Genomic DNA, 23261 nt, shown 5'->3' on the forward strand with positions numbered 1-23261 from the left:
TTTATTTCAATTGCCTGATTTCCTTATATGAACTGTAACTCACTAAAAACTTTGAAATCGTTGCATGTTGCGTTTATATTTTGTTCAGTGTAGATAAGGAGTTTCATCCAGTATGTTCGAACATGAAAGAGGAATGTGTGTGAATGTATTGTGGGAGGCCCTGGTGCACGCTGCTGGTTTTTGATTGAATAAACTGGGAGGGAACTTTGACTTTCGAGGGCAGACCCTTGATAGATAGATAGAGTTTATGACCAATAGAAGTTAAGTTGTATTTTTCAGTACCCAATCATATCAAGAATTTGTCCTTCACCTCGCCCACTTGTAAGTAAATTAGACACGATAATTTAGCTAGTTGAGCAGTTGTCAGTTTCAGACATAAGATTTGGCAATATTTTGTCAACGGTGTAGCTGAATAGTTTACATAAAGTAAAGTTATAATAGCCAACGGTAGATGAAAAGGTTGGGTATTTAATACGTTAATTGTGAACTAATGCAGGGCTAATATTTGAGATGATTTCTTTATTTTAGTTCGAGAGAGAAGTTAGAGGAAATCATGGTCATCACAAAAGAAGGCTGGCTGCTAGCAAGAAGCTAACCATGTTGGATAGCTATCATAAATAAATATTGAAAACTGGCTAATTTAAACCGAAGAAGAGGTAGCTAAAACTACTGATTGTGAGCTTTGATACGGTCGCCTGTTGAAGTCGAAGTGTTTTCGGCTGCTTCATTTTGCACTTGGGGGGGGGGGGGGGATGTCGTGCAGAAGTGAAGCGGCTCGGGGGGGCACCCCTTGTCTACAACCACTTCGAGCCACTGTCCCATTCCAGCTTCACAACAAAGCACAACCGCGCAGCAAAGATTCCAAGACGGGTAAATAAATATGCTCATTTTGGTGCTAAATACATGTCCCTTGCTAAATATTACACTATGGTGGGAATGTCGCTAGAGTTTGATTTGTTATTGCTGTCTATCACTAGTCTAACGGGTATGTGGGCTATCTATTATGAATAACTGTTATAGTATCTTACTGTAGAGCTACATGGGCCTATTGTACGTTTAGTAGCCTCTGGCTAGAAACTCCCACCACTCAATTTTTCTAAACAGACCACCGACTTTCAGTGAATATAGCCTAATTTGCACCAGCCATCCCCCACCCTGTGTGCCCTGCTCAAGCATGTGTGTTTTGATGTGGGTCTCTGTAGGACCCTATAAAATGAAGTGTTAAAAAAAACGATTAAAGCAGAAATGTGCTACTTAATTTGAGCATAATGTCATGTTTGTTCCATCATATTTTTTATTCTATAATTTCATTATTACACCACATAACTGGAACATCATAATATAAAGAGATCTCAGTCAGTGACATCAACGTTTTTTTATTACATCACAAATTATTGGAATGACATCTAGAGTTCACAGTGACATCAATACTTTTATTATGTCACAAATGATTTGAATGGCATCATAAAGAGTTCTCAGTAACCACGTTTCTATCCACAGTTTTTATGCGACTAAAGTTGTACCATCTATAAAAAAAACAAATCCCGACAGGTAGTTTCGGTACAATTTTATAAATGCTGACAGGTTATTTGTTCGTTTGACATGGTGGGATCTTTTTGTGTCAGTAAAATGTATTATGCGAGAAATGCTGGTGGAAATATTGATATAATAACCACAGTGGAGGCTGGTGGGAGGAGCTATAGGAGGACGGGCTCATTGTAAAGACTGCAATGGTATAAATTGAAGAGTATCAAACACATCAAATATATGGAAACCACATGTATGACTCCTTTCCATTAATTCCATTCCAGCCATTACAATGAGCCCGTCCTCCTATAACTACTCCCACCAGCCTCCACTGAATAACCATCATATCGAAGTAAACTTGGAGTCACACGATGATAAGGTGTGTGGTCCTCCCACTATTACTCAGGAAACCATACAGTTTATTAGGCTACAGATTAAATAAGTTATGCTGAACTTCACAGGGTGGTGAAAGTGCACGGGGATCTTGATGCTACTTTCCAATAAATATCAAGGGTATTATTCTGGTGACATGATTGATGCTTGACTGCCGTTTGACAAATACAAATATCCTCGCTCTTATCCATAATAATCTCAAGTAGACCACCCTACCAAGAGAGGTTTAAAGGGACCTTTGTTTTGGGCCCTGTGGCCTGTAATTCCCCAGTGTGTTTCAACGGTACACTGTAAGGATGCACCAGGAGCTCTAGTGCTTGTTCTGTGATGTTTATGTATACATCCTATCTGCCCTGGGAAGTGGGGTGGAGGGAAGTGGGATGAGTTGGGGAATAGGTTTCAGGAGTAGAATTGTTGCCAGTCTTGTGCAACATGTCTTTGGAGGGCTTTGCTGCAGGCTCAGTGGCTTGGCTCACACCTGCCAGAGATTACAAAGAGCTGCCAACACACACCTACTTGTACTACGAGCTCACCAAGCCCTGCAAGAGGTGGTGGGGGCCGGGGGAGGCCATTTTGTGAACTCCTGCTGGTGCTAAAGTAGTTTTGATCCTCCTTTATTATGATGTGACTATTTGTTGCAGCGGTAGGCTGAGCATTGAGTTTGCCAGACCAACATGCTGTCATACTGGGGCACCGTAACACAAAACAGCCCTCCATACAATATTTGCATCTGTCTTCTGTTAGAAATATTCACCTCATCACACACTCACAGTATAAAGCAGACACATTTCATATCAGTACATGTGATGTATTTTGGCTGTTTCCATAAGGTGACAGGAACAAGTCTCGCCCCCCAAAGCCGACCATTCGTCGCACCCTGTCCCTGGATACAATCGTTGGACCATATCTGCAGGGCCGGTGGCCTAAGGAGGGGGAGAGCCAAGGAGTCACCTGTGTCAATGACAAGGCCACACAGGTAAACTCACCGGACTCGGTCACAGCCCAAATGTGAATTTAACATTAACAGCCATTAACTCATGTAGATCTGAAACCGAGAGGAATATACTCATGCCAAGCCTTTATTGATATAAACTCAGCAAAAAAAGAAACGTCCCTTTTTCAGGACCCTATCTTTCAAAGATAATTAGTAAAAATCCAAATAACTTCACAGATCTTCATTGTAAAGGGTTTAAACACGGTTTCCCATGCTTGTTCAATGAACCATAAACTATTAATGAACATGAACCTGTGGAACGGTCTTTAAGACACTAACTGTAGGCAATTAAGGTCACAGTTATGAAAACTTAGGACACTAAAGAGGCCTTTCTACTGACTCTGAAAAACACCAAAAGAAAGATGCCCAGGGTCCCTGCTCATCTGCGTGAACGTGCCTTAGGCATGCTGCAAGGAGGCATGAGGACTGCAGATGTGGCCAGGGCAATAAATTGCAATATCCGTACTGTGAGATGCCTAAGACAGCGCTACATGGAGACAGAACGGACAGCTGATCATCCTAGCAGTGGCAGACCACGTGTAACAACACCTGCACAGGATCGGTACATCCAAACATCACACCTGCGGGACAGGTACAGGATGGCAACTACAACTGCCCGAGTTACACCAGGAACGCACAATCCCTCCATCAGTGCTCAGACTGTCCACAATAGGCTGAGAGAGGCTGGACTGAGGGCTTGTAGGCCTGTTGTAAGGCAGGTCCTCAGCAGACATCACCGGCAACAACGTCGCCTATTGGCACAAACCCACTGTCGCTGGACCAGACAGGACTGGCAAAAAGTGCTCTTCACTGACGAGTCGCAGTTTTGTCTCACCAGGGGTGATGGTCGGATTCGCGTTTATCGTTGAAAGAATGAGTGTTACACCGAGGCCTGTACTCTGGAGCGGGATGGATTAGGAGGTGGAGGGTCCGTCATGGTATGGGGCGGTGTGTCACAGCATCATCGGACTGAGCTTGTTTTCATTGCAGGCAATCTCAACGCTGTGTGTTACAGGGAAGACATCCTCCTCCCTCGTGGTACCCTTCCTGCAGGCTCATCCTGACATGACCCTCTAGCATGACAATGCCACCAGCCATACTGCTCGTTCTGTGTGTGATTTCCTGCAAGGAATGTCAGTGTTCTGCCATGGCCAGCGAAGAGCCTGGATCTCAATCCCATTGAGCACGTCTGGGACCTGTTGGATCGGAGGGTGAGGGCTAGGGCCATTCCCCCAAAAATGTCCGGGAACTTGCAGGTGCCTTGGTGGAAGAGTGGGGTAACATCTCACAGCAATAACTGGCAAATCTGGTGCAGTCCATGAGGAGGAGATGCACTACAGTACTTAATGCAGCTGGTGGCCACACCAGATACTGACTGTTACTTTTGATTTTGACCCCCCCCCCCCCCCCTTTGTTCAGGGACACATTATTCAATTTCTGTTAGTCACATGTCTGTGGAACTTGTTCAGTTTATGTCTGTTGTTGAATCTTATGTTCATACAAATATTTACACATGTTAAGTTTGCTGAAAATAAACGTAGTTGACAGTGAGATGACATTTCTTTTTTTGCTGAGTTTAGCTTAAACGCCATTTGTAGCTCTCCATTCAATTTGTCACCATTCTTGCTTACAATGGCCAGACTTATAATCTATGAAAATGTATGTTATAAACACTGTTGCGTTATTCTGTGTACTCTGAAGTAAAAAGACTTAGTGAGGCTATCTGAGGCTGGCTCTGCAGGTGTCTAGCAGTTCCAGTCTGAAGCTGAGGAGCAGTGGAAGGCAGCCAACTGGAAATAGTTGTTTTGTTCTCTTCAACCTCTGCTGTCTCTTCAACCTACCCCTGTGCCCCCCTCTACTGTATCCACCCCCCCATCTAGTGCACAAAGCCTGGGCTAACCTAACCACACTCCACCACTGTGCCCTCAATCTTGACACAGTTTACACTGAACAATCCCCCTGCCCTCCATTGTACAGAACAGACCCCTCCCGACCTCATTATACAGACCCCCCCCCCCCCCCCCCCCCCCAGCCTCTTGTGGATTTGGGGGAGTTCCCCTCTGCCACAAACACACAGACTGAAGAGATACCCGATCTAAACAATTTGTAGTAACAGGTTCAAAACCCCTTTGTAACATATACATAAAATCAAACACAAGGCTGAATTGGCATTTGAAGCGTTAGACACCCAGAACATTCCATCACCTTTTGACCGGGTCTTTTAATAGCCATGTGTCCTGTGATCTCTCTGGTCATGTTTGGTGGAGGAAGGGAGGAGGAGGGGGGATGTAAGGAGCAGTAACACTACACCGACCGGGTTGGGTAACTGACTGGTGTCCCTCCATGACATATTTAGCCATGTCTGACCACGGCTCCACCAGATAGGGCGGAAGATGGCGTTAAGGTTTTTTATTGTAATTTATAGCCGGGACCGACTCTGTTACACTACTGTGCGTCATGACATCAGTGTGGAACTCTGTGAGAGGACTGAGAGCTCTAGGAGACTAGACCCAGAGAGAAGGTTGCATTTTGGGGAAACGTGACCTGGAGAGGGACCTGCATTTGGAGGAGTGGAGGCCCAGAGAAAATAGCTAAGTTAGGGGGAGGCAGAACAGAAAAAAAGAAATTGTTGTTGAGGAGAAATTGGGCAACAGCAAGAGGATCCTCTCCAGGCTGTGTGTGTGAAGCAGGAGTGTGGAGACGAGGGAGGGCAGCTCAGCAGATAGACCGCCACACACTCACATCCTCCCATCTGCTAGCAACGCTCACCCCGGGGCTTGTGGGTATAGGAGGAGCCGGGCTATGTCGGTAGGAACTCTCCACTGTACGCTCTCTTCTTCCTCCTCCTCTTGCATGTGAAGTGAGGGAGCTCAGTTGTGATAAATGAAGGAGGGACAGCACAGGACGTCACCATGTTGATTACCCTAACTCTGTGTGGCGTTCTCCAATTGTGTGTGAATACAGCTGTCAGTGTGCATGTCTTGTGTTTGTGTAGGTAGGCCCTATGTGTACTTATGTTAAACTGTGTCTTTGCTGTTTTGTAGCCTTTATTGCTGTAGTTGACATGTGTCGCTTGTGTATTTGCATTGCTGTGGTTTTTGTTTTACTCGTTTGTAGGGGGTGTTGTCAGCATCAGTGGTTTACTCCTCGCCTGACTGTCTGCCTCTACATAGCTGTGTGACTGGCAGGTGTGCCTGACAGCTGTAGGGCACCACTTCTGTACTCTAGTCAAATCATGTAGCTCGGGTGCTGTTTCACTTCCATAGGTGTAAATTGTACAACGAGAGAGGTGCAAAACAGGTTCACTGCTCTGTAATGTGCTACTGAAAGGTCAATCTTAGAACTCCTAGATAAAATTACCAGTTGTGTAATTGAATGATCGACAAGAACATAATGCTCTCTGACTCCAATCCAATCACCAAAGTTTCCACAGGGAAAAAAAACTAATATTTTCAAGTCAGTTACATTTTTCAGAAAGTTTGTGTGTGTGTTTTGTGCAGAGTTGTATAAGCAATGTGTGGCTGGTTACTATGATAACATCCCTGCTCCTCCCATAGACTCCCAGCTCCTGGGCAGAGGAGACTCGGGGAAGAAGAAGTGTTGGCGGACACAAACGCTCAGCATCATGGGGCAGCGCTGAACACTTGAGGGAGGTGAGTACTTCCTTTTTGAATGTAAATGTTTAATAAAAAATATCCTTTAACCAGGAGCTTGTCAATCAAACGTCATTCTCACAATATACCCGTAGAACTCAGAGATGGGACTATTTTTACTCTCCTGTTGTCAGGGGTGACTAGGTCAGTCACACCCCTCTCTCCCTGTTGAAACATTCCTCCCCTCATTCTTTCCTCTGAAAGACAAGCGTCTCTTCTAAGTCCTTTCCCCTCTATGCCTTGACCTCAGGTGGCTAAGCTCAGGCACCAGCTGCAGAAGCGCTCCCGACACGCCCCTCCCTCTGGGGGATATGAGCGTCCCCACCACCCCCTACCTGGAGGCCATGCACCAGGCGCTACACAGGTACGTCCTATACAGCCCTCCCCATAATACTGTGGATTTGATCTGCACTCTGAACCAGTCCTGAACCAGTCCTTATTTATACTGCACCTTGTTTACTTGAATGTTATTTTTGAATTTGAATGTCCCCTGAATGACTGTAATGTAAGATCATGTATGCAGACAGTGGGACCCAGGAGGTGTTCAGAGTATTCACTGATGCAGAACACTGATGGTTGGCCTTCTGAATTTCTCAGGCAGAGTAGAGTGAAGCTAGCAACAGGGCTATAAAAACAGCACTGCTTTTCTTAGGAGCTGGTGTCATCAAGCTGCCTGGTTGCACCACCACCACGCTATGACAGGAATACATTCTTACTCACACGTGTAGATACATGGCCTTTGGCACATACCCTCACACTCAAGCCACTTTGTGTGGCACAGATAAAATTAGACCATAGACACTCCTGTGCTCCATTTTCATGTGTGTTTGGTGACCCCCCAGACGGTGCACCTGAGCAGGTTGGCCCCTCGGCTGCGGCGCAGTGTGGAAGGTCTGAACCTGGAGCTGGAGGGTGTCTTTGTGTCAGAGACACCTGAGGACCAGCACAAGGTGAGCATGTTTAAATGCAGCCTGTCTGCTTGGGTACCGGCTGGCTTAGATCCATGATCTCAACCCTGTATGGATCCGCTGGATCCCCCTAGTGACAGCCAATTAGCCCAGTCCTTATTTTTCTCAAATGGCCAGTGTCCCAGAGCCTCACCATACCCTCTCCCTGTTCCCCTGTTAGATCCTGGATGTCCCAGACGGCCACAGAGCCCCAGTTCCTGCCCAGAGGTGCAGCAGTGGTACCCAGAGTGAGCCCTCCCCTGCCTCGTTCGACCCTGCTTTGCTCTCTCCATCTGAGTCTCCCTGTGCCCTGAACCCGGCTCTACTCTCCCCATCTCAGTCTCCCTGCCCCATCGGAGAGCCAGGCGAGTAAATGGATGGTTTGTTAGACTTTAATGACTTAAATACCGGAGTGGACGTTTAAATCATGTTTTTTTCTTCTGTGCAGACCCTGTGGACTGTGAGACCATGTACCCCTCTCCCTCTCCAGTTGTTCTGGACCCCTCCCTGTTGCAGCCCTCCTCCTCCTCCCCTCGTCCCAACAAGACCTACTCCTTCCAGAGGGAGCCCCCTGAGGGCTGTGAGCGAGTACGAGTAGTGTGTGAAGAGGCTATGTGAGTATTGAAACACACACAGACTTTGTGTTATTAGACATTATTTGGTCTAATCGCCTCTATTTCTGACCCTCAACCCCAGGTCTCCCTGTCAGAGAGAGCCTCTCCTCCAGGTATCCTGCCCTGACCCCAACAAGGTGAATTTCACTCCTCATGGAGGCTCTGCCTTCTGCCCTGTCAGTCTGCTCAAGCCCCTGCTGCCCTCCATGGACCTCCTGTTCCGCGGCCTGTCAGTCTCGCCTGTCACAGGCTGCTCAGGTCAAGGCTCTGCCCCCTACCAGACAGTTGGGCATTCGGTTGGCAGCTACATGAGTGGACCCCTCCAGGACTCAACCACCATGTGAATGTGGAGAGGGGGTTGTTCTCAGACTGGTGAAGATGTGGATTTATCCTAATAGGAGATTCAATCAAAATGGCTGCAACCACTTTGTCAGGGACTGTTGTGACAATGACAAACCTCCAGATCTATTCAGCTAAGATCAACAAAAAGAGAGACCAGAGAGACATCTACAGTGGGTTCTCTGTGGGATCAGGATCAAATCTGTCATTGGTGTTCTTTCCTGATTGGTTCTCAGAGGGACTTGCTGGCAACTGGGTACATTGATAGTCACTTACCCCCTTGGTTGGGTAGAGGGGGGGGGGGGGGGGGGGGTAAATTAGTTGTGGGAATGTTAGTGTGTGACTGTGTAAAAAACATATTTTTATACTACAAAACATGGCCTTTCTCTGATGCCCTTAGATTTGTTACAGATATAGCTAGAGCTTGGAGTCAGATGTACTTATTAGTGATACCCGGGTTGACTCTGTAGCTCAGCTGGTAGAGCACGGCGCTTGTAACGCCAAGGTAGTGGGTTCGATCCCCGGGACCACCCATACACAAATAAATGTATGCACGCATGACTGTAAGTCGCTTTGGATAAAAGCGTCTGCTAAATGGCATATTATTATTATTATTATTATTGACTCAACCTGCAGTCCCCGCGGTTATATCAGCAGGGCGGACGGGTTTAGTCATCAAATATTGTGTGGCTGAAGGGCGGTTGTTGAATAAAGAGAGAACTATACCTTAAAAAAATCCATAAATGTATAATTCTTGTGCAATTTATATCTATAGGCTACATTGAGGTTGTTCTTTCATTATTTTAGCCTATCTGGTATTAGTGCATAAACCTCAGATTTAGGGCTTAACTGTACACGTGCCAAATAGCCTACACAGCATATCACCAAATATGCTTTTGGGAACGGGCAGAAAAAGTTAATGTCAATCCATGGAAGCAAAAAGGACATTGTCGAAGTTTAATTAAATAAGACAAAAGCTGCGAAAGGAGAGTTGAAAATAAAGCGAAGGGGCCTCCCGAGTGGCGCAGTGGTCCAAGGCACTGCATCACAGTGCTAGAGGCGTCACTACAGACCCGGGTCTGTAAAAATACCTGATATACTAAGAAAATGTACACTGAGTATACCAAACATTAGGAACACCTTCCTAATATTGAGTTGCAAAAAATGAGAAATGTTGCAATAAATTGAATACCTGAATTCCTACCAAAATGTCTGAACAATATCTGATTTAAAAATTCAAAATGTTTGGAGTATCTACATTCATCATCCAACTGTTGTATTTATTATTATTTTTATACCTTTTAACAATTTCGCTGACCGTTGCTAACTTATGGGAATGTTAAATGGACATATGGAAGTCTAGTGAGCACTTAATAAGTATTGTGCCCAAAAGTGCCATGAACTATATTTTGGGGAAGTGATCAGAAAGCCAAATTTTTAGTTCAGTTATGATCTCCTGGTGTTCATGAAGCTGCCTTCCAATGGCACTTTTTAACCGTGTGATGTTTGACAGATCTACATTGTATGTTTTCATGTTCAAGATCACATTATGTTGCATCCATGCTGTATAATGTGTATTTTCTTCCAGGTTTGTGTGATGACAAAATAGGACATTGTCCCAAATGTTTGTAACAAAGATTGTTGTTGAAAACTATATGAATGTGTCATAGGCCTACCAAGCAAAATCTCCATGACGAGTCGAGCACTTAGAAATTGCAGTAATGTAGCTAGCCAGTATACTGATGGAGTCAGTACAATTGACATGCAGTATTAATAACTCACTGAGGCCCAGTTAACTGGTTCTTCAACTTTCAGTTCAAATGTTTATGAGCATACATACTTATTGTCAAGGGAGATTAATAATCAGGGTACGAATGACACATTTACTCTTCGGGTTGCCTACATTCATATGTCAATTTCTAGACCCCAATGGGGGGGGGGGGTACTGTTTTTGTATCTGTGAAGTAATTTCATTATGATAGACGTTTCCCATATATAGGGCCTAGTAGAACGTTTTTACAGTTGCTTTATGAGTATACCTAGTGAGTACTCGCTATGTTTATGACATGACCTATCCCCTGCTCAGGTTGATGATGAGCAATCGTTATGGCAATATAGTGGCTGTTCCTTTCAAAGGTGTCATATGAACAATTTGCCTGGGGTTTAGTTGCCCATCAGTTAGAAATGCAGCGATGAGCTTCGAACGCATGTAGTCATACATCAGCATGAACCTCTGCTCTGTTCTGATGTAAAGGTACAATTTGAATCATTTAGGCATAGTTGTCTTTTCCCCCAGCTTCTGACGTTTTACCTACCTGTTTTGTGGTGTAAAATGACATTGTATCAACAATATGTAGGCGTTCTTCCATTACTTTCCTGTATAATTTCAAGTTTTAAGCATTGAAGTTGTATAAAATGTTTTTAGTTTGACAGTGGACACTAATACTAAATGAACATTAAACGAATTGTGAATGGGTTCAGTCATTACGGTTATTGAACAATGGTAAAATGTGGTGGTGCATATCATTGTTGTCAACTTTCCCTTTGACACGTGTAGCTGTGTCTCTAGTAAGCCCCGCCCTTTCACAATTCCGTCTGTTTTAATGGCCGAATCTAGTGGTTTATTGCCTTATTTGGACCAATAGAATCCATCCACATACCTGGACGAAAAAAGGCACGCGACAAGTTAGAGAAAGGCCCCCAAATGTTTTAAATAGTAGTCTGTGTAAACTGCTATTTAAATTAACAATAAATCAAAGAGTATAGATCACATATGTTACAGCTGAATATTTTGATACATCAACAAAAATAAGAACATTATTGAGCTACCTTGTATGCTGCATATAAGTCGATTCAAATGAGAAAACAAATCACATGGTTCATGCATAGTTACAAAATTGTAGCATCTGAGTTCTGCCAACACGTCCACCCACTCAATACCAGTACAACCTACTGATGTATATGAAGGGTATGGTAGCTACAAACTCAGGCATATCCGTTGAGGGCTCTGAATGAACCACTGAGGTCTTTGAGCCAGCTTGTTATCTGACGTACCTCAATGAAAACAACTACACTCCGGTATCCTTTCCACCGGGAAAATTGTCTAAATGGGATGCCTTTGACATAGAACCTGGATCGGGACAGGAGTAACGTTAGTTAGTACGAGAGACCTGCAATTAAGGACATCTACTCCGGATTCAACACTGTACTGCGACAGCTGGCTTGACAACAATGATGGCTTTTGCTAATTGCTAGCTAGCAACAAACACACCAATCTAACGTTGGCTAACTAGCTGGCTAGCTAACAGGCGCATTTAACTAAATCTTTGAAGAGGAACCAAAGACAGATCTATAGTCACATTAGCAACTGTCTGCCCAGTTGGGGTAACGTTACAGCGTCACCATTTCCGGGCTTGTGACATCTGGGATAGTGGAGCGGGACGTTGCTTTGAGGGGTACGGGGATCGGATCTGTATCGGTTTCCATACCCGGACTGCTAGAGGACAGCATGGCTGCAGGAAAGGGAGCGGGGAAGCCCTCGCTACTGCAGAACGAGCGTATACGATTCATTGTCTGTTTCCTCGGAGTCTTCGTTTGTTATTTTTACTATGGCATATTACAAGAGACAATGTAAGTAGCATCCTGGTCTGACATCCGAGCCACAGCATTGATTTCAAAACATAATCTCGTGGCTCTTTGTGCTCACTGCTTTCATTGGCTGTTTCTTTGTGCATATTTAGTTGGTGATACTGTAGTGTAACAAGATCATGTCAATATTGAATGTAGGCGAGCCAACACTACAGAGCTAAAATGGTGAAAAACTATATTCCCTATGGTATTAGCTAGCTAAATACTGTAGATATGTCTTGAATGGTATGTCACTTGAGGGTGAGGAACCATATCTTGTTTACAGTGATGATTTGTATCTGTAGTCAACCAGAGCAGACTACTAGTACCTCACACTGCCCTCTCCTTCTATTTGTATAGCCTACAGATACTCCAGTCTAATTAACAAATTCCCTTGCTGGAAATCAAGGCCTGTGTGTCCTATCTGTGTGTTATAAGAAGTGGATTAACATGAGTGGTTGCACTGATAAATGGTCATAATGCTGTTTGTCTGATTTACCCAGTACCCGAGGACAGTATGGTGAGGGGGAGAAGAAGGAGAAGTTTGTTTATGCCACAACGCTGGTATTCATCCAATGCATCATCAATGCTGGGTTCGCCAAGATCTGTGAGTAAACCACACGTAGTCATCAATCATGGCCTTTCACCTTCTGCCCAACACATTAATCTCCAACATATCATGCCAACGTGGGTGTTTCAATGGTCTGTTGGTGTTGAATCTCCATTTATTATATATTTGTATCTTCTCTCCCTCCTCCCCATCAGTGATTCAGTTTTTTGAGGGTTCCAGACCGGACCACACCAAGAGCTGGCTCTATGGAGTGTGTTCCCTGTCTTATCTTGGAGCCATGGTATCCAGCAACTCTGCCCTACAGTATGTTAATTACCCCACACAGGTCAGTCTTATCCCTCACCCCATACTGTCTCTCGCTGTCGTCATCATTTTTTGTGATATTGTATTATTCTAATATCTAAACATCCTCTCTATTGTTGTCACAGGTGTTGGGGAAGTCTTGTAAGCCCATCCCAGGTAGGTGTAATAATTATATTATTGCTCATCCTGACCCCACTCTCAACACGTGAATACAGTGGGGAAAAAAAGTATTTAGTCAGCCACCAATTGTGCAAGTTCTCCCACTTAAAAAGATGAGAGAGGCCTGTAATTTTCATCATAGGTACATGTCAACTATGACAGACAAAATGAGAATTTTTTTTCCTGAAAATCACATTGTAGGATTTTTTATGAATTTATTTGCAAATTATGGTGGAAAATAAGTATTTGGTCAATAACAAAAGTTTCTCAATACTTTGTTATATACCCTTTGTTGGCAATGACACAGGTCAAACGTTTTCTGTAAGTCTTCACAAGGTTTTCACACACTGTTGCTGGCCCAATTTTGGCCCATTCCTCCATGCAGATCTCCTCTAGAGCAGTGATGTTTTGGGGCTGTCGCTGGGCAACACGGACTTTCAACTCCCTCCAAAGATTTTCTATGGGGTTGAGATCTGGAGACTGGCTAGGCCACTCCAGGACCTTGAAATGCTTCTTACGAAGCCACTCCTTCGTTGCCCGGGCGGTGTGTTTGGGATCATTGTCATGCTGAAAGACCCAGCCACGTTTCATCTTCAATGCCCTTGCTGATGGAAGGAGGTTTTCACTTAAAAATTCACGATACATGGCCCCATTCATTCTTTCCTTTACACGGATCAGTCGTCCTGGTCCCTTTGCAGAAAAACAGCCCCAAAGCATGATGTTTCCACCCCCATGCTTCACAGTAGGTATGGTGTTCTTTGGATGCAACTCAGCATTCTTTGTCCTCCAAACACGACGAGTTGAGTTTTTACCAAAAAATTCTATTTTGGTTTCATCTGACCATATGACATTCTCCCAATCCTCTTCTGGATCATCCAAATGCACTCTAGCACACTTCAGACGGGCCTGGACATGTACTGGCTTAAGCAGGGGGACACGTCTGGCGCAGCAGGATTTGAATCCCTGGCGGCGTAGTGTGTTACTGATGGTAGGCTTTGTTACTTTGGTCCCAGCTCTCTGCAGGTCATTCACTAGGTCCCCCCGTGTGGTTCTGGGATTTTTGCTCACCGTTCTTGTGATCATTTTGACCCCACGAGGTGAGATCTTGCGTGGAGCCTCAGATCGAGGGAGATTATCAGTGGTCTTGTATGTCTTCCATTTCCTAATAATTGCTCCCACAGTTGATTTCTTCAAACCAAGCTGCTTACCTATTGCAGATTCAGTCTTCCCAGCCTGTTGCAGGTCTACAATTTTGTTTCTGGTGTCCTTTGACAGCTCTTTGGTCTTGGCCATAGTGGAGTTTGGAGTGTGACTGTTTGAGGTTGTGGACAGGTGTCTTTTATACTGATAACAAGTTCAAACAGGTGCCATTAATACAGGTAACGAGTGGAGGACAGAGGAGCCTCTTAAAGAAGAAGTTACAGGTCTGTGAGAGCCAGAAATCTTGCTTGTTTGTAGGTGACCAAATACTTATTTTCCACCATAATTTGCAAATAAATTCATAAAAAATCCTACAATGTGATTTTCTGAATTTTGTTTTCTAAATTTGTCTGTCATAGTTGACGTGTACCTATGATGAAAATTACAGGCCTCTCTCATCTTTTTAAGTGGGAGAACTTGCACAATTGGTGGCTGACTAAATACTTTTTTTCCCCACTGTATGTCATAAACAAGTCATATGTAGGCTTTGGCTTGGTGACCAGTACAGATTTGAGGGGTTAGTTTGCCATATTTTATTGCAGGGCCTCTTTCTGTAGCAGTGTGTCATGTTTCAGTGTCAGCCGGACTCCCTTAGCTTCATTTCCTGTGCCCTTTTTTTAAAGCTGCAATATGAAACTTTTTGGGCGACCCGACCAAGTTCACATTGAAATATGAGTTATAGATCTGTCATTCTCATTGCAAGCAAGTCTAAGAAGCAGTATATCTGTTCGATGTGCACTATTTCTATCCTTCCCGTTCTTAAGTTTTGTTTTTGCATCTTTTACTTTCGGTTTTGTTGAAAATACAATATTTTTGGATATTGAAAATATATTTCACCACGGTTTAGATGGTACAATGATTCTTTACACTATACATGTCTTGTTTTGTCACATAAACTGAAATTAGACAAACGATTAGAATTTATGCAACCAGGAAATGGCGGAGCGATTTCTGCATATTGCACCTTTTAAACTACACATCACATCAGCCCTTCCAAACTCAGTGTCCCTGTTCATTGAACATACATTCTATTTGCATGCACCTGCTGTGAGTCTCTGACTCCCCATGTAGACTACCCTATGACTGCAAGTGTCATGCTATCAATAAGTACATGAAGGTTATCTTCTGTCCCTCCCGGTATGTTGTAATATGTAAACACTGTCTCAGGTTAGTGTGTTCTGTAGTAATACACTGCCCAGTCTTATCCCTTGAGCATGTATAGCCCATTAACCTACAAAGCCATGATTATTACCCCCTGACTGACTTGTCTTTCTATGTGCACATTGACCTAATAGACCAGTGATGGCTGCTGCTGATAACCGCCCGTCACATCCCTTTGCCTTTGGTTCCACAGTGATGATCCTGGGTGTATTTGTACTGAGGAAGAAATACCCGCTGGCCAAGTACCTGTGTGTGCTGTTGATCGTCAGCGGGGTGGCCCTGTTCCTCTATAAACCCAACAAGAGTGTCACTTCCACAGAATCTGCTTTCGGCTTTGGGGAGATCCTGTTGGTGAGTGTAACTGTCCTCACACTGTCCTCATCTGCCTGTGTTATTATCTCTTTGACCTGGTATGTGTTTCTCTGTGTGTGTCTCTGCCTATATGTGTATTTGCTGTCTGTGTCTCTGTGGGATCGTAAATGTGACCTTCTCTCTCCCTGTAACTAGCTGCTATCTCTGACCATGGACGGTTTGACTGGTGTGGCCCAGGACCACATGAGGAGTCTCTTCCAGACCAGTGCCAACCACATGATGCTCAACATCAACATGTGGTCCACCCTGGTGCTGGGACTAGGTGAGTCACCTGTTCCCCCTCACTAGTCTGAAATTATACACTTTGTCAGATCTCTCTGCTTTGTGTTTCTTCTATATATCCATCTCTGCCAGCTCCATGTCTCTACAAATACCATTATCTTCATCTCAGATCTCCCTTCTTAGTCTAATAAGTGTCCCCATCTCATGCTTTTCTATGGCCCTACTTTTGTCAGAAACCTTTTCTTCTGTTTTGGCCAAAGCAGTCCCCACTTCCACAATTTTATTCAACCCAATCAAACTGCTGTTACTGCTCCGTTCCAGTAGGGGGAGCCCTTAATCCACTGTTGATTTGGATTTTGGATCAGGTATTTTCACTGGAAAGTTATGGAACCAATCTCAGCATGGGTTTGATTCCAAAACAATCAAAGTAATTAATTGGCTTCTCCCCCCATTTGTAGCAGAAGAAAAAGCTAACCAATCGTATAACTTGAGATTAAAAAATAAGAATCAAGCAGCAATTGATACATGCAGGATAAAAACATATATTTATTCTGAATTGTGTCACTTTCAGTCAATTATCTCATGTGTTTCTCTCTTTCAGGGGTGTTGTGGACAGGTGAGGTATGGGACTTCCTGAGCTTCACAGACCGTCACCCCAGCATCCTCTGGAACATCCTTTTGTTTGGAATCACCAGCGCTTTAGGCCAGGTGGGTTTCACATGGGTGTGACTGTGTGTGCCATGTCTGCAAATCACATTATACATTTTCATTGGTTCACATGTGTGTAATTCTTATGGATACGTGCTAGTAGTTTACAGTGGTCTTGTTTACAGTGCAGAGGGTATTTTATAGTAACAGTCATTCACTCCTCTTCCTCTCTTAGACCTTCATCTTCATGACCGTGGTGTACTTCGGCCCTCTCACCTGCTCCATCGTCACTACCACACGGAAGTTCTTTACCATCCTGGGCTCTGTCCTTCTGTTCGGCAATGTCCTCAACACCATGCAGTGGGTCGGCACTATCCTCGTGTTCCTTGGTGAGTAACAACACTAACTTGTTAACTCTTAATATCTCTCTCAGATGTTGTGACTGTCTCTCAGTCTGTTTCTCTTTATCACTTACTCTCTCTCTCTCATTCTTGCCATCTCCCTCCACCGTGTGCTCCTGTGTCTGTAGTAATTTTCTGCTTCACCTCATTGTACAAATGCTGAGCTGCTTTTCAGCTGCTTATGGCACTGTTCCATTAGCGCTTATAGGCCTAGATTAGTAGTGAAGTCTTTTTTGGCTGATGAGATGACTAGACACCTCTATTTTCTTAATTGTATCATGTGCTTTCTCGTTTAAGGTCTCGGGTTTGATGCCAAATTTGGCAAGACACCAAAGAAGACAACACACTAAGGAACCTGGAATATGTGTCATGGCAAAACTGACAAACTGAAAGTCCAGTGGACAGAAATGTTCTTATCACATCCTGCCTAGGCAGTACACCTACATAAACCTAGTCATTGTTAGTTACCATATTATATTTTAAAAAAATTACTTAATCATGAAAGAAGCCCCTATGTTTTGTTATGTCTACTAAGACAGACAAGCATCATCTACTTAGACCGCAAGACCACATCCACATGAAGAGGAAATGGGACAGAATGAGATGGGTGGGCAGAGGAAAGATGACAACATGCACATCAAATCACTTGTGGTTGTTGAGGCTGCTCCTCTCTCTGGACTACATCTGAACCACACAGGCCTATGAATCTCAGCTCCAAGATTTACCTCATGAACTCATCACCAAGGAATGACTGGTTTTCACTGGTATTTGTTACCGTAGTAAATGAATCGGTTACAGAAAAACACCCCAATAAACGAGTCGATTGTCTTGTCAGTTAGTAGAAGTGTACCAAGTAAAGATCTATTATCAGATCTCAAGTTGTTGAGACAAGCACAATATTCTGAAAGTTGACATGCAATAGATGAGGAGTTTTTACACTTCCATGTAGTTTACTCATGATGTTAGTCTTCATTTCCATTATTATCCTGGCAGACAACTAGCCTCTGTATTATGGAATGAATCAACATAAAATACTGTAAATTAACCAATTTGTTTATGATACTCATGGCCATTCTGACAGCTAAATTGTTGTTGCTCTTTTTTAAAAATAAATGTAGGATATGCTATGAACTACAAAATAAAAGGGAAACCATAATATTATGGTATCAGCCTAGCTATATGTTTAATAAATTGCTATTATTAAAAGTTTTGGCCAAACTGGATGGAAATCTGCCAACGTACAATTATTTTTCAGAGAATTAAAACCAGATGAAATTAAACAGAATGATACATGATTTGGCTTGTATCTGTGTTTTGATATGACCATTAAACATGTTTTCCACAGTTCTAGGATTGTAACACCAGGCTGACAATGGCCTAGTTATTTCTCAACATTATAAATGTATCATGTATGCATGTCATGGGAGTCCATTTGTTTTACATAATACTGAAAGATTTTTGGAAGGTTTGTTCGTTGTAGTCTATCAAATTAGGTCTACTCCCCTGGTTAGAACTTTCCCACACACAGACACATAGACAGGCTGTGTAGAAACTCTTATGAGATGTTAATGACCAATTTTCTGTGAAAATACAATTTAGAGGAAACAAACATTGGTAGATGTTGGAGAGGCAATCTGATTAACAGGGTGAGCTGCAGGATGCTGGCAGAGCACACAGAAAACTAAATTGTCCAGCCCACTGTTTGGGCAAGCTATCCTGAGGTCCTGCTGATAGAGACAGATGAATGAAAACACATGTAGTGTGAGGATGCTGTTCTCTGATGTAACATCACCCTTATAATATACAAGAATTATGTCGAATAGCAGTAGTTGAACAGTACTATACTGTTTTACAGCCTCCTTAGTACATCACCAGCAGCAACTTTGTGAAGACCTTCAGACCTGTTGGTGCAGTGGCTTGGACTCGCAGGTTTGAGTCCTGGTTGGCTACCCCACAAAATGGTTGTATTGGTATCAGAAGTGGGATGATGTCGTTGTGCGCTTCCCAGGGGATAGTGTCGCATCCCACCTTGTTAAGAGCTTCAGACAGCTAGGCATAATGTCTCAGGTGTTGGATGAACAGATGAAGGGTTAGTTTGAGTCTAGCTTGGTCTACCCCTGAAGACGCTGGAGTATCATTACTGAAAGTACTGTAGGTGTGTGAAACAGTCAAGTGAAAGTAATCTGACATCCCTCTACAAATATTCTCCCATGAATGCTTCTGTTGTATGACTGGTGGGATTTATCTTCAAACCTACCTAGGCCCTGTTTAAATACTTTGAAAAAGCATCCTTCCTGATTCCCTTCCTTGAAGTAGGCTAATCAATGATTGAATATAATCAGATATAATTGGACTGGTCAAAGCTTTATTAGGTTGTGGTACTTTATTTACTGCCAGATGACAAACATATTATGTGGTGGTATTAACTAAACCATGTCTGCCTACTGGTTGAAAAATAAAACAAGACTCTGCAATGGAAAAAAAATATGTATTTATTTCGACAGATGTACAGTGGGGAGAACAAGTATTTGATACACTGCCGATTTTGCAGGTTTTCCTACTTACAAAGCATTTAGAGGTCTGTAATTTTTATCATAGGTACACTTCAACTGTAAGAGACAGAATCTAAAACAAAAATCCAGAAAATCACATTGTATGATTTTTAAGTAATTAATTTGCATTTTATTGCATGACATAAGTATTTGATACATCAGAAAAGCAGAACTTAATATTTGGTTTGTTTGCAATTACAGAGATCATACGTTTCCTGTAGGTCTTGACCAGGTTTGCACACACTGCAGCAGGGATTTTGGCCCACTCCTCCATACAGACCTTCTCCAGATCCTTCAGGTTTTGGGGCTGTCGCTGGGCAATACGGACTTTCAGCTCCCTCCAAAGATTTTCTATTGGGTTCAGGTCTGGAGACTGGCTAGGCCACTCCAGGACCTTGAGATGCTTCTTATGGAGCCACTCCTTAGTTGCCCTGGCTGTGTGTTTCAGGTCGTTGTCATGCTGGAAGACCCAGCCACGACCCATCTTCAATGCTCTTACTGAGGGAAGGAGGTTGTTGGCCAAGATCTCGCGATACATGGCCCCATCCATCCTCCCCTCAATACGGTGCAGTCATCCTGTCCCCTTTGCAGAAAAGCATCCCCAAAGAATGATGTTTCCACCTCCATGCTTCACGGTTGGGATGGTGTTCTTGGGGTTGTACTCATCCTTCTTCTTCCTCCAAACACGGCGAGTGGAGTTTAGACCAAAAAGCTCTATTTTTGTCTCATCAGACCACATGACCTTCTCCCATTCCTCCTCTGGATCATCCAGATGGTCATTGGCAAACTTCAGACGGGCCTGGACATGCGCTGGCTTGAGCAGAAGGACCTTGCGTGCACTGCAGGATTTTAATCCATGACGGCGTGGTGTGTTACTAATGGTTTTCTTTGAGACTGTGGTCCCAGCTCTCTTCAGGTCATTGACCAGGTCCTGCCGTGTAGTTCTGGGCTGATCCCTCACCGTCCTCATGATCATTGATGCCCCACGAGGTGAGATCTTGCATGGAGCCCCAGACCGAGGGTGATTGACCGTCATCTTGAACTTCTTCCATTTTCTAATAATTGTGCCAACAGTTGTTGCCTTCTCACCAAGCTGCTTGCCTATTGTCCTGTAGCCCATCCCAGCCTTGTGCAGGTCTACAATTTTATCCCTGATGTCCTTACACAGCTCTCTGGTCTTGGCCATTGTGGAGAGGTTGGAGTCTGTTTGATTGAGTGTGTGGACAGGTGTCTTTTATAGAGGTAACGACTTCAAACAGGTGCAGTTAATACAGGTAATGAGTGGAGAACAGGAGGGCTTCTTAAAGAAAAACTAACAGGTCTGTGAGAGCCGGAATTCTTACTGGTTGATAGGTGATCAAATACTTATGTCATGCAATAAAATGCAAATTAATTACTTAAAAATCATACAATATGATTTTCTAGATTTTTGTTTTAGATTCCGTCTCTCACAGTTGAAGTGTACCTATGATACAAATTACAATCCTCTACATGCTTTGTAAGTAGGAAAACCTGCAAAATCGGCAGTGTATCAAATACTTGTTCTCCCCACTGTATCTACATTTTTGGCCATGAAGTCACAAGTTATATCAGATAGGATATTATCATTCAGGCAGTGCAGCAAGGAGTCCACTGTGTTTTTATTTTTCCTTGTTTCCTCATGTCCCTAACTCCTTGATTCCTCACCTACTCATCAACACACATTGGAGGAAAAGGTCAGTGGTTCTGCCCCCCGGAACTTGTCCTCCAATGAATGTTGAGAAGGATGCGAGGAATGGAGACTTCGATCAAGGGAGGAGGAGAGTGAGTCCCTTGAGAGGGCAAAAACGAGATGTATGTTAGGAGAAGTGCAATATTATCACATGGAGACATATTTTTGGAATACGGAGGAAGAATGGAGGGAAAGAGAGAGGTGGCGGTTGAAGAGAGTGAGGGTGGCAGAGGGTGAGATTGAATCTGTTGAAGATGGTGAAAAAAAGGGAGATGGTAGGTCAAAGAAGGCTGGTGGCAAGTGCAAACAGAGTGAGCCGTACACCAGATCCAGTTCTGAAGGTGAAATGGAAGTGAATGAGGGCGAATTACCAGAGGTGGCAGGTTTGGTGAGGTTCTTGGAGCCTGAGCCTTGTACCGATGGTCAGGATAAATATGAGTCTGTTACGGTAGGAGTGACATTTTTGGAGAAAGTAGACCCCTGCCTTTTGGCTGATCCATATGTGGTTTCAGGGTGGGTGAAAACGGAGTTGGGTGCTGTGGAGTTGGTGAAGGTAACCCGAAGTGGGCTTGTGATAATTATTTGTATTTCTGTCAGTCAACGGGAGTGGGTGCTCCGCGCCACACGAATGGGGACAAGAGCGGTGACTTGTTTTTCTCTCAAGAACAGGGCGCCATTGAAAGGAGTGATTACTGGGGTAGTGGTAAATGTGAAGGTGGACCAGATGAAGGGGAAGATTCCCGGTGATTGTGATGCTCGTCATTTTGTGCGACGCAGACAGGGTGGCGTGAGTGGTGAAACAGAAGAGTCATTGTCTGTTCTTTTGAGTTTTGATGTTGAGTCTTTGCCCGACAAAGTGATGTTAGGATATTTCAGTTATCCTGTACGAGCTTTTGTGCCGAATCCATTAGGTTGTTACAGGTGTCAAGCTTATGGGCATGTGGCAGCAGTGTGTAGGAGGTAGGTTCCTCGGTGTGAGAAGTGTGCTGAAGGGCATGAGACAAAGCAATGTGTAGTATTGGGGAAAGAAGCGCTATGTGTTAATTGTAGGGGTGCCCATGGTGCTGGGGATCAGAAGTGTCCATTGCGAGAGAGGCAGATTGAGGTTACCAGGGTTACAGTAGTGCAGAGGGTGTCATATGCTGAGGCAGTGAAGAAAGTAGATGAAGATGGGTCAAGGGGGAAGGATCCTGAGAGGATCCGTGTGAGTAGTAGATCTGTGCCAGCACAGAGGGATCGGCCTATGAGTGACATATGCTTCAGTAAGATTGGCTTCTTAGCGTTTATAGCAATGGTTATCAACTACACCGCAGGGATGGAACGTAATTCGCAGAAAATAGAGGTTGTGGTGGCAGCTGCAGAGAAGTATTTGGGTGTACGAGATTTTACTTCAGAAGTGTTACAGGCAGTGGCGGCTCCTGAAAAAATTCTCAGGAGGGGCAATTTTTCTGATGATTTAGGTGACCTACACACATTTTAAAAAAGATATGTCCAGCAACAACATGAAGACAGGGGCAGCATATAAGTCAATACCAGAAGCATTTATTGACTGATCTGGGGAGATGGATTCCAGTTTCTGTGACAGATTATAAATAATCTCTGATGCCTTTGTTATATTAGCTTTTGGTTGAATGTACTGTCGTAGTAAATATATAATGTTATAGCTTAGTCTGACTAAAATCTTGTGCATGACCCATTTTGTGTTGGGCGTTTGTTTTCAATCAATGCTGTTCCTATCCTATAACAATGGACAAAAGAGTCCTATCTTGTCAGCCTTGTCAGCAGGTGGCCAAGGACAACACCCACGCCATAGGTCTCTCAGTTCTTCCAACTCACGAGTTCTTGCTCTGAGGACACACACACACAC

The 23261-nt window shown here is 43.8% G+C and overlaps 2 protein-coding genes across 2 annotated transcripts; both read left to right on the forward strand.

The window, feature by feature from the left end:
* Positions 1 to 752: 752 nt before the first annotated feature.
* LOC311103621 (protein FAM117A-like) lies at positions 753 to 8710 on the forward strand (the record flags this gene model as incomplete). The annotated part of the gene is made up of 8 exons (XM_084145219.1): positions 753 to 870; positions 2751 to 2896; positions 6472 to 6567; positions 6818 to 6931; positions 7410 to 7517; positions 7696 to 7879; positions 7963 to 8128; positions 8211 to 8710. 8 exons carry the CDS (start codon positions 753 to 755, stop codon positions 8470 to 8472), a joined length of 1194 nt encoding a protein of 397 aa, XP_084001345.1. The 3' UTR covers positions 8473 to 8710.
* A 2800-nt stretch (positions 8711 to 11510) lies between these two features.
* On the forward strand, positions 11511 to 18478 carry LOC311103421 (solute carrier family 35 member B1). Its single transcript, XM_084144986.1, has 9 exons — positions 11511 to 12097; positions 12598 to 12701; positions 12860 to 12990; positions 13094 to 13124; positions 15682 to 15839; positions 15996 to 16122; positions 16684 to 16790; positions 16966 to 17119; positions 17429 to 18478. The coding sequence occupies exons 1-9, from the start codon at positions 11976 to 11978 to the stop codon at positions 17479 to 17481; spliced, it is 987 nt and encodes a 328-aa protein (XP_084001112.1). The 5' UTR covers positions 11511 to 11975; the 3' UTR covers positions 17482 to 18478.
* The last annotated feature ends 4783 nt before the right edge of the window (positions 18479 to 23261 follow it).

The sequence above is a fragment of the Coregonus lavaretus genome (genome assembly GCF_964263955.1).
Source record: "Coregonus lavaretus genome assembly, chromosome: 28".
NCBI lineage: Eukaryota > Metazoa > Chordata > Actinopteri > Salmoniformes > Salmonidae > Coregonus > Coregonus lavaretus.

Excerpts from the sequence above, each read along its gene's own strand:
- LOC311103421 (XM_084144986.1), top strand. The coding sequence starts at position 11,976 with ATGGCTGCAGGAAAGGGAGCGGGGAAGCCCTCGCTACTGCAGAACGAG. Across the intron at positions 15,840-15,995 it reads GCTTTGGGGAGATCCTGTTG|CTGCTATCTCTGACCATGGA; the intron begins GTGAGTGTAACT and ends CCCTGTAACTAG. Across the intron at positions 17,120-17,428 it reads CACTATCCTCGTGTTCCTTG|GTCTCGGGTTTGATGCCAAA; the intron begins GTGAGTAACAAC and ends TTCTCGTTTAAG.